This window comes from Heteronotia binoei, chromosome 7 (genome assembly GCF_032191835.1).
Source record: "Heteronotia binoei isolate CCM8104 ecotype False Entrance Well chromosome 7, APGP_CSIRO_Hbin_v1, whole genome shotgun sequence".
Taxonomy (NCBI): Eukaryota; Metazoa; Chordata; class Lepidosauria; order Squamata; family Gekkonidae; genus Heteronotia; species Heteronotia binoei.
This window is the reverse complement of record NC_083229.1, coordinates 4,742,205-4,754,235: the sequence shown is the minus strand read 5'-3', so window position 1 is coordinate 4,754,235 and position 12,031 is coordinate 4,742,205. Positions and strand designations below refer to the sequence as shown.

The 12,031-nt window shown below is 47.5% G+C and overlaps 1 protein-coding gene across 1 annotated transcript in view; it reads left to right on the top strand.

Annotated features, from left to right (window-relative positions):
* Positions 1-12,031, top strand: part of NAPRT (nicotinate phosphoribosyltransferase) — a 95,943-nt gene that overhangs the window by 20,370 nt on the left and 63,542 nt on the right. The window contains exon 4 of the mRNA XM_060243167.1: positions 3,771-3,901. Within this exon, the coding sequence (XP_060099150.1) occupies positions 3,771-3,901 (131 nt within the window). The remainder of the gene's footprint in view (positions 1-3,770; positions 3,902-12,031) is intronic.

Sequence of the window (12,031 nt, the reverse complement as noted above, 5' to 3'; positions counted from 1 at the left end):
TCCTCTTACGACATAGTTTTGGGAGTGGGATGGCTGGCAAAGCACGAGCCAGATATTCGCTGGGGGGACCAGACGATAGAGTTCAATGATACGAGGTGTCAAGCCCATCATTGGAATAAGGAGTGGGGCCCCAATCCGCTGCCCCCAAATGAGAAGATTTGCCTGACAATGGAGGAAGTCCAGATGATCCCTAAGGCTTATCGAGACTTAAGGGGGGTGTTCAGTGAACACGGAGCCGATGAACTCCCGCCCCAAAGGGACACGGACTGTGCCGTTGAATTGATCCCGGGGCAGACCCTGCCTAAGGCAAAGCTGTACTCAATGGGGTGGGCTGAAAAAATGGAACTGAGGAAGTTCCTAGATAAGAACCTGAAGAGAGGCTTCATACGACCCGCCACGGCTTCCCATGCAGCCCTCGTCTTCTTTAGGAAAAAGAAGGACGACTCGCTTAGACTTTGTACTGATTTTCACGGGATCAATGGGATTTCTACTTCTAATGCATATCCAATACCCCTCATCAAGGACTTACTCAGTACCGTGTTGGAGGGGAAGATCTTTACTAAGCTGGACTTGAGAGATGCATACTTCAGGGTGCGCATCAGAGAGGGGGACGAGTGGAAAACAACGTTCAATACACCAATGGGACAATTTGAGTACCTAGTGATGCCATTTGGGTTACAAGGAGTGTTTATGAACTTTATCAATGAAGTACTGAGAGAATATTTAAGGGGGTGGTGGTGTACTTGGATGACATAATTATCTATTCCCAAGACCTCCAGTCGCATGTGAAGCTAGTGAGGGAAGTCCTCAGAACACTGCTAAAGCATAAGTTGTATGCTAAGTTGTCCAAATGCGAGTTCCACAAAACCGAACTCGACTATTTGGGTTTCAGGGTATCCGGGCAGGGATTGGCTGTGGACCCAAGTAAGGTTCAAGCGGTACTAGATTGGGCTCCTCCGAGGACACGTAGACAGCTCCAATCATTCCTCGGGTTCGCAAATTTTTACCATACCTTCATACCGGGGTTCGCTCAAATAATGTTGCCCCTCACTGAGTTATTGAAGACAAAGGGGAAGGGTCCAGACTCCAAAAAAACGGGAGCAAAGCTAAATTGGACGCCGAAATGTCAAGAAGTGTTCAATAAGCTCAAAAGACTGTTCACAAGCGAGCCAGCCTTAAGCCAAAGCCTTTCATTGTGCAATGTGACACTTCCGACGTCGCTGTTGGAGCCATCCTCATGCAAAGGGACAAGGAGGAGAGGCTGAAACCATGTGCCTATATTTCTAAGAAATTTTCCCAGGAGCAGAGAAATTGGTCGGTGTGGGATAAAGAGGCTTTTGCCGTGACCTATGCTTTAAAAACATGGAGGTCCTGGCTGGAAGGCACCAAACTGCCATTTGAAATTTGGACCGATCACAAAAATTTGGAGGCGCTCACCGGTCGCCGTAAACTCACTGAAAAGCAAATTAGGTGGGTAGGATTTTTCTCTAAATTCAGTTTCGTACTGTAGCACATCCCGGGGACAAAAAATTTATTGGCAGATGCCCTTTCGCACCTCCCTCAACACAATAGCCAGAAAGAGGAGGTAGTGGACTCCCTGATCTCCCCCTCTCAAATAGCAACCATGGTAACCACACGGTCCAAAGCAAGGCAGAATTTGCAGATGGAGAAGGGGGGGTGCGGAACGACTAGCCACCGAGACCGAAAAGGAAGGGGGAGACCGCCCGGGTGAAATACAAAAGGGAGAGGATGGGTTCTGGTATAAAGATGGCAAACTCTACGTACCTAAGAGCCTCCACTCAGAGGTCCTTCAATTTTGCCATTCCAACAAGTTGGCCGGACACTTTGGATATGTGAAGACCCTGCATCTAATTAACAGACAGTTCTGGTGGCCATCTATGAAAAAGGACGTTTCTGAGTTCGTAGCTTCTTGCCCTATTTGCTTAATGGCTAATAGAAGAGGTGGAAAGCCCCCTGAATTGTTGAAGCCTCTAGAAACAGCCACACATCCTTGGTCTGTAGTGGCAATGGATTTTTTAGTCGAACTACCAGTCTCGCAAGGGAAGACCGTAATTCTGGTAGTAGCGGACACCTTTTCCAAACAGGCGCACTTCATTCCTTGTGCACAATTGCCATCTGCTAAGAGGCTAGCTTATTTGTTTTTTCCCCATATTGTGAAACTCCACTCATTCCCCGATAAGATCATTAGTGACAGAGGCCCACAGTTCATTCCCAACTTCTGGCGGGAGTTTTGCAAACTGATGGGTATAGAACAGGGGTTGAGCTCAGCGTACCATCTACAGACGGACGGACAAACAGAACGGGTAAACGCGCTTTTAGAACAGTATTTACGGTGTTATGTGAACCACCAACAGTCTAATTGGGTGGAACTCTTGCCGTTTGCCGAATATGTTTACAACAACAGTGTGCATACCTCAACCAAAGCTTCCCCGTTTCAGATTGTAAACGGATACGAAGGCAAGCCTGTCCCATTGTTGCTGGGGGGAGAGCGAGCCCGGGACCCCACCTTTTTCGAGCAATGGTGGGGCAAATTGGAGGGCAGCTGGAAGGGGATCCAAGAGAATCTAGAACTGGCCAAGGAAGCTTATAAAAAACAATATGATAAATCCCATGTGCCTGTGTGGGATTTCAAAGTGGGCGATTCTGTGTTTGTGTCAACAAAAAACCTTTCGCTGAATCAGCCTTCCAAGAAGCTGGCTTATAGATTTCTGGGTCCATTCAAAATCAAAAGGGTAATCAATAAAGTGACAGTAGAACTGGAGTTACCCAAGATGTTTAGTAAAATACACCCTGTCTTTCATTGCAGTCTTTTGCGAAGAGACCCGGGTGGTACTCCTTGACACCGTTGACCACCAGCTCCACAACCTATTCAGATTGGGAATCAGAGTCATCATGAAGTAGAAGAAATTTTAGATGCTAAAATGAAATGTGGAGTGTTGTATTATCTGATTAAGTGGAAACATTTCCCTACCAGCCAAAATGAATGGGTAGCAGAACAAAATGTCTTAGCCCCTGACTTGATAAACAAGTTTTACAAAGCATTCCCTCAGAAACCCCGACGTTGATGTTAAGGGGGGCAGTATGTCAAGCATGGTAGAATTCCATTGGTAATTGATTGTTTTAGGGTCCTCTATAAAGCTGGTCTGTGAAATATCATGGAGGACCAAGGTCTGTTAGCTCTGTTATTCTCCCCCCCCCCCCTTCTTACTTTATTGCTTGAGAAGTAGAGAGAAACGAAACTAACCTGAGAAAGAGAAATCAGTACCTTCCCATACATTCCTGTTAGGGAGTGCGACACATTTGGGGAAAGCAAGGATGGAGTCCTGATAACGCCATGAGAATGTAGAAATTTATCATAGTTTATGGGTGAGAGCGTGTCCCTCCCCCACACCTTTTGGAATCCTTTTGAAGTATGCCTTAAAAGTATTGTATCAATGTATCTTTAGCATCGCTCTCAAGAATCTGTTACACTGAATGTATCGGTCTATCAATAAACGTAGTTTTGTATCAAACTTGACTCGTCATTGGAACCGCATGCTTGACAGGAACATTGATAAGGAGGCGTTTGCCCTGGGGGAAAAAATCACCCCCAAATAGGTTGAGGGGTGCTGAAATGCACTTTTTTTAACCCCTCCCCCCAACTCACCTCTATCGTGTCCTTGGTTGCCTCCTGGCTCTGAAACAGGGCACGTGCCAGGGATAAAGACACATAAGTGGTTAATGTTCAACTTGCATTTTTTCCTCTGCAGCCTCGTAGCTACGAATGCAGCCAGATTCCGGCTAACCGCTGGCCCAGACAAGAAGCTTATGGAGATGGGGCTGCGTAGGGCCCAGGGACCAGATGGCGGGCTCTCGGCTTCCAAGTACTCCTATGTGGGCGGTAGGTCACTGCTGGTAACCCACTGTCTCTCCTTCTCCTTGTTGGATGGCAGGTGCCCACAGGCTCGAGGTACAGATGACTGAGAGAGGATGCCTAGCTAGGAGGAGGAGCCTGGGGGGAAAGGGTGGAGCCTCGTGGTACCCAATGGATGAGGGGGCAGACATTGGTTATATGTACTAATTTTAATTTAATTTTTGGAGCCCATAAGCAGGCTCAGGGCGGCTCACAGCAACAGTTTCAATACGTATCACAGATTAAAATTTACATCATAAAACAGATAATATAAAATTGAAGGCAATACCATGTCTCAGACACAGTGGCAAAACCACACAAACAATGCAGTCACCATGATGGTGAAATAATAATAATAATAATAATAATAATAATAATAATAATAATAATAATAATAATAATAATAATAATAATAATAATAATAATAATAATAATAATGATAATAATAATAATAATAATAAATTTTATTTATATCCCGCCCTCCCCACCTCGGCAGGCTCAGGGCGGCTAACAACATTTTATAAAAATATACAATAGTAGATAAAAGCCTTTAGATTTAACAATATAAAACATTAAAACATTAAACTTAATAACATTAAAACCAATCCAATAAGTACAGTTATAATAGTATAATATAATATAATAATAATACAGAAATAATGGGGGAGCCAATGGGTATCTCAGGGATGCCTCCTGGGTCAATCAAAAGCCTGGCAGAAGAGCTTCATCTTGCAGGCCCTGCAAAACCTTGCTAGTTCCCGCAGGGCCCGGATCTCCAGTGGGAGCTCCTTCCACCAGGTAGGGGCCCAGACCAAAAAGGCCCTGGCCAGTTGGGCATCCTTAGGACCAGGGACTACAAGATCCGGGGTGGGGGGCTCATACTACCTCAGGGTAGAGCCTGTTGGAAATGGAGATTGAGCTAAGAGCAAAAGCTCATAAGCCAAACAGTCAAGAAAGAGCCTGCCCCCTTGATCCTGGGCTTGTACACTGAGCCCCCCTCAGTCGTTCCCCTGGAGACCCTGAGACAGAGGCCAGCTCAGGCCCTGAAACATCAGGTCCAAGCTGATGACCCAGCAGCCCCACCTGCATGCAGTTTTCAAAAAGGCAGAGTTCGTTCCGTGCAAATAGGGATTGGCTGCAAAATTCAGCATTTTGGCCTATCTGTTTTTTAAAGGAAAAGCACTTCACGACCACTGATGTTTCCCAGTGTGTGAACACTTCCTCCTGGAATCTCTAAACCCAGGATAGGAGATGAGCAGGATTTCCAGTGGTCAAGGGTGGGGCTTCAGATTCTTGTCCCGCCTCCTGACCGACAGCCGCAGAATAAATTTTGCAGAGTGAGCAAATGTTAACACCAATTTGAATAAAGGATGCTGTTTGCATGCTTCGACATTGGTTGGTGTGGAGCTGGGGTTATCTGGACAGGAAATTATGATGTTTTTTTTAAAGCTCAGTGGATATACAGGCTCAGACTCAAGTCCTCCTTTTCTTAAGCTGTTTCCTTTGCTATATCTACCAGAGAGCCAGTTTGGTGTAGTGGCTAAGTGTGCAAACTCTTACCTGGGAGAACCGGGTTTGATTCCCCACTCCTTCACTTGTACCTGCTGGAATGGCCTTGGGTCAGCCACAGCTCTGGCAGAGGTTGTCCTTGAAAGGGCAGCTGCTGTGAGAGCTTTCTCAGCCCCACCCACCTCACAGGGTGTTTATTGTGGAAGGGGAGAAGACATAGGAGATTGCAAGCTGCTCTGAGTCTCTGATTCAGGGAGAAGGGCAGGGTATAAATCTGCAATTGTTCTTCTTCTACCATACCAAACCTTTAATGGCATAACAATCACAAATGAGAATACCCAGACTGTAAGAAGTTTAAACATTGGAGATAAAATTAAAAAAAAGAAACAGAAATTACATAGGCATTCATACACGATCTGATTTAAATTTGTCTGCCAAATATTTCGCCACAGCCTCAGTAACCTCCCACTTAGTATCATTCAGGAAACCTTTATCTAGTTCACTTCCATTTATACCTCTCCAGTGTCTCTACTTGTTTTCCCCTCTGTGTCTCCCCGCCGTTCCTTCCACTGTCACCTTCCATATAGACAAGCTGGAACGGGTCCAGAGGAGGGCGATGAAGATGGTGAGGGGTCTGGAGACCAAGTCCTATGAGGGAAGGTTGAAGGAGCTGGGGATGTTTAGCCTGGAGAGGAGGCGGCTGAGAGGTGATAGGATCACCATCTTCAAGTACGTGAAGGGCTGTCATCTAGATGATGGTGTGGAATTGTTTTCTGTGGCCCTGGAAGGTAGGACCAGAACCAATGGGTTGAAATTAAATCCAAAGAGTTTCCAACTCAACATTAGGAAGATCTTCCTAATGAGCGATTCCTCAGTGGAACAGGCTTCCTTGGGAGGTGGTGGGCTCTCCTTCCTTGGAGGTTTTGAAACAGAGGCTAGATGGCCATCTGACAGCAATGAAGATCCTGTGAGTTTAGGGGGAAGTGTTTGTGAGTTTCCTGCATTGTGCAGGGGGTTGGACTAGATGACCCTGGAGGTCCCTTCCAACTCTACGATTCTATGGCTTCTCTTGTTGCCTGATGCAAGCAAAGATTTTTCCTACCTCTTGCTTCTCCCTGACTTTATTCCCACTACTTTACTGCCACCACCCAGGATCCAGATGGGGCCCAATCCATGGACAGAGTTAGGAGTCGTTTTGTAGAAAAAGCGGTGCTGGAGCTCATTAGCACAACTCGTTTGCATACGACAAACACCTCCGACGTCACCGGAAGGTATACTTCAATTATATCAGCGCAGCATCTACCCTAAACTGAGAGCCAGTTTGGTGTAGTGGTTAAGTGCACAGACTCTTTATCTGTGTCAAGGCCGACTATTTTAATGTCAGATGGGTGACCAAATGTCAACCCCACGCTTTGGTTCTTCTCCATTATTTGCAACCCATCCTCCACGTCCTCCGTGCCATATGGCCAAGGGTGCTTATGTTACTGGGAATGGCACGCTGTGTCTGAAGATCCTACTCCCTAAAATTCACAGGCTTGTTATCAGTTCACGAGTTAGTGATAGAATGCTTTTGTAGAGTAAAAGAAACTTACTGCTGTACCCTTTGAACCTTAGATTTGAAAGTAGCGCTTTTTTGTAACGTTTTATGATACCCTATATAGCAGGGTTTCCCAAACTCCCCCCCCCCCACTTCTCCTTCGTGGCCCACTAAAATAGGGGGGTGGAGCCAGGAGACTTTGGGGGTGGAGCCAGGAGACAGGAAAGCCTGTCTATAAAGGTCTCCAAGGAAAACAGAGCTCAGGCTTTGCAGCCTGTGTCAGTCTTCAAGCCTAGCTTTTCTCTGCACAACAGAGAGACGGGAAAGGAAGGAAACAAAGCAGAGCTCATGCTTTGCTGGGGGCAGAGCTAACTTTGGCTTTTCTTGTGACCCGGTATTGAGGCTTCCGTGGCCCAGTACTGGGTCACGACCCTGCAAATGGGAAACGCTGCTATATAGCATCATGTAACCTCTGGTATCTCAGTCTTTCCAAGGACCATGTTCCTTGGGCACCTTCAGGTTCTTAAATAAACTAGTCTATTTGAAAGAAAACAAAGGACTTCATTATTGGGAATATCAGGGTTTGACAATCTGGGACAACTGGGTTTGATTCCCCACTCCTCCACTTGCAACTGCTGGAATGGCCTTGGGTCAGCCATAGCTTTCTTAGGAGTTGTCCTTCGCAGGCTAACCCATGGCCATTCCAGCAGTTGCAAGTGGAGGAGTGGGGAAGAAGAAGACTGCAGATTTATATCCCACACTTCTCTCAGAGACTCAGAGCAGCTTACAATCTCCTATATCTTCTCCCGCACAACAGACATCCTGTGAAGTGGGTGGGGCTGAGAGGGCTCTCACAGCAGCCGCCCTTTCAAGGACAACCTCTGCCAGAGCTCTGGCTGACCCAAGGCCATTCCAGCTGCTGCAAGTGGAGGAGTGGGGAATCAAACCCGGTTCTCCCAGATAAGAGAGCTCTGGCTGACCCAAGGCCATTCCAGCAGCTGCAAGTGGAGGAGTGGGGAATCAAACCCGGTTCTCCCAGATAAGAGTCCACGCACTTAACCACTACACCAAACTGGCTCTTGAAAGATGTCCCCGAAGAGACTTGGCAACACACCAGAATTGTGTCAATCTTTCCCTTGCTACTCTCTCCCCCGCCCCCCTCCTGCTGTAGGGAAGGAAGAGTGACAGGAAGCGTTGTTCAACAGCTACTGAGGGAAGTGGTGACCTCTCCCTCTCTGGCAGCCTTGAAGCAGCGGTTGCACAAACCCTTCTCAGGGATGTTCCAGGCTGATCCTGCATTGAGCAGGGGGTTGGACTAGATGGCCTCTAGGGCACCTTCCCACTCTATGATCCTATGAAGTCAGGTGTTTATTGACCTTGTTTAGAAGTTACAGCTAGCAGCAGAATAATCTTCCATGAATTTGTTCTAACCTCCTTTTAAAGCGACCCAAGACAGCTGCAAACAGCAGACACAACTGTCAAACGCAAATGGGAGATTTTGTGGTTAAAAGACCCCTCCCAAACACACACACATTATGTAGTCTTCTTTCCTATGGAAGGCCGAGTGTCAGAAAGACAGCTCACCTTGGCCTTTGCTTGAAGGGATCCATCTGCAAGGGAGGGGGGGGGGTCTTTTATTTGCAAGAGCACACTTCGTTCCAGTCCCCGGCCTACCTTCTGGAATGGCACCAGGCCATCGGATTTCTTTGGATGTACGAACCAACTCTCTAAGCCCAGTGACCTTTGCTGTATCTTGCAGGAATTAATTCTGCAAGTGGATGATGCAACGCATGAAGAAATGGGCTTGCATTTGTCCTGCGTGCAGCTCGCTGGTCAGCGCGAGTTGCAGTATTCTGAGAGGAAGAAAATGTGGGATCCGCAGTACATATTCCTAAAAAGATGCACATTATTCTGGCTTAGGGATTTTTATGCACTGAACATAAGAACATAAGAGAAGCCATGTTGGATCAGGCCAACGGCCCATCAAGTCCAACACTCTGTGTCACACAGTGGCAAAAAATTTTATATACACACATACACTGTGGCTGCACACAATGGGCAGTGTGCCAGATACTTCTGTGCCTACCACACTAAACAAAAATATGTTCTAACTAGGCCTCGTTTGGGGCAGGAGCTCACAGGAGCAGATCTCCAGAACGCATAGATGATGTTGCGAAGTAAATTAGGTGGACTACAACTAAGAAATACATGTCCTTTTGTGATTTACCTAGATTTGCAGAAACACCAACTGGCAGGAAACTATTACCTTTTATGGGTATCCAGACCAAATGGCCAAGCTGCGCTGTTTCACCATGTGATCCCAGCCAGTTTGCCCTCTTAATCGACAAACTGCATGTATTTCAGCCCACAATCCCTGATCGCCTCGTCTGATGAAGTGTGCTTAGAGAGCACGCGAAAGCTTGCGTTCTGAATAGAACTCAGTTGGTCTTAAAAGATGCTCTTGACTCCTGCTTTGTTCAACTCTCTTGTGCTCTTTCTTTCTTACACCCCCTACCCCGAAATACTTGTTTCTGGACTCCGTTGTTCATCCCCCCTGTGAGAATTTTGCTGAACTATTCAGATTTGACAAACTTTTTTGTAATTATTATTTATTTGTTTTATACCCCGCCCTCCCTGGCGAAGCAGGCTTTCTTCTATCCCCCCCCCCCCAAAAAAAAGGGAAATAACCAAAACTTTTAAAATGGACAGATGGAAATCTTCATTATACTACTGTGGGCCTCATAGGAGGAAGTCATTTAAAAAGTAGGCTGGGAGTCAGGTTTTATGATGACAATTCTAATTCAAGAAGCATTTTAAGGTAGATGCTGAGCTGATATAATTTAGTACATCTTCCGGTGATGTTGGGGGTTCGGCATATACAAATGAGTGTGTGTGTGTGTGTGTATATATATATACATATACACACACACACACACATACACATATATATTGGCCACTGTGTGACACAGAGTGTTGGACTGGATGGGCCATTGGCCTGATGCAACATGGCTTCTCTTATGTTCTTATGTGTGACACAGAGTATTGGACTGGATGGGCCATTGGCCTGATCCAACATGGCTTCTCTTAGGTTCTTATGTGTGACACAGAGTGTTGGACTGGATGGGCCATTGGCCTGATCCAACATGGCTTCTCTTAGGTTCTTATGTGTGACACAGTGTTGGACTGGATGGGCCATTGGCCTGATCCAACATTTTTTTTTATTTTTTATTTATTTAGAATTTATATCCCGCCCTTCCCACAAGTGGCTCAGGGCGGCTTCCAGCATTAGATCCAACATAAATTAAACAATATTTAAACATGTAAAGAAATAACTTTAAAACAGATAAAACCATAAAAATTAATAAATATTCCAATATATACAGAGATCTGGCAGGTGGCATTAAAATTCTCAAGCTAGGTGTAAGCTAACCGGAAGAGGGTTGTTTTACAGGCCCTGCGGAACTGAACAAGGTCCCGCAGGGCCCTCACCTCTTCCGGTAGCTGATTCCACCATGTAGGGGCCATAACAGAGAAGGCCCTTTCTCTTGTGGCTTTCAAGCGGGCTTCTTTCGGCCCAGGGACAGTAAGGAAGTTTTGTGATCCCGACCTCAGTACTCTCTGGGGAACATGCGGGGAGAGACGGTCCTTCAGGTAGACAGGTCCCAAGCCATATAGGGCTTTAAAGGTGATAACCAGCACCTTGTACCGGACTCGGTATATCACTGGAAGCCAGTGCAGAGTCCGAAGACCCGGCCGAATGTGCTCCCACTTTGGGAGGCCCAATAACAGCCGGGCCGCGGCATTCTGCACCAGCTGCAATTTCCGAGTTCGGGACAGGGGCAGCCCCATGTAGAGGGCATTACAGTAGTCCAACCTCGAGGTGACCGTAGCATGGATCACTGTTGCTAGGTCGTCGCGCTCCAGGAAGGGGGCCAACTGCCTTGCCCGCCTAAGGTGAAAAAACGCGGACTTGGCAGCGGCTGCTATCTGAGCCTCCATCTTTAAGGAAGGCTCCAATAACACCCCCAAGCTCCTGACCTTGTCCGCCGCTATCAGCGGCGCACCGTCAAAGGCTGGTAGGGAGATTCCCGTCCCGGGCCGCGGCGACCCAAGCAAAGGACCTCTGTCTTCGCAGGGTTAAGCTTCAGCCCGCTCAGTCTGAGCCACTCAGCCACGGCATGCAATGCCCGATCTAGATTTTCCGGGGTGTAGGTCGGCTGGCCGTCCATCAGTAGATAGAGCTGGGTGTCATCAGCATACTGATGACACCCTAGCCCGTACCTTCGGGCAATCTGGGCAAGAGGTCGCATGTAGATGTTAAATAACATCGGGGAGAGAACCGCCCCTTGTGGTACACCACAATCAAGTGTGCACCTCCGGGACAGCTCCCCCCCAACTGCGACCCTTTGTCCCCGACCGTCAAGGAAAGAGGAAAGCCACTGTAAGGCCAACCCCTGAATCCCCACGTCGGCGAGGTGACCCTTCAGTAGCCGATGGTCGACCGTGTCGAACGCAGCCGACAGGTCTAACAACATCAGCACTGCCGAGCCGCCCCGATCCAGATGCCGTTGAAGGTCATCCACTAGGGCGACCAGCACCGTCTCCGTCCCATGTCCCGGGCGAAAGCCGGACTGAAATGGGTCAAGGACGGAAGCATCCTCCAGGAAGGTCTGTAGCTGCATCGCCACTGCCCTCTCAATAAGTTTGCCCAGAAAAGGCAAATTTGAGACCGGCCGATAGTGTGCCAATTGGGCCGGATCTAAAGATGGTTTCTTTAAGAGGGGGCGGACCACGGCCTCTTTGAGCGGCGTTGGAAAATGCCCTTCCGTCAGGGATCTATTTACGATATCCCGTATAGGATATCTAAGGTCACCCTGGCAAGATTTAATAAGCCAGGAAGGGCATGGGTCCAGTTTACAAGTAGTTGGGCGAGCAGATAAGAGAATCCTGTCAACTTCCTCCAGGCTGAGGGGGCTAAAGCCATCCAGCATATAGTCCGAAGACAGACTCGGGGCCTCGATTTCGCTAACTGTCTCAAAATTGGCAGGGGGTCGGGACGGAGTGACGCGATT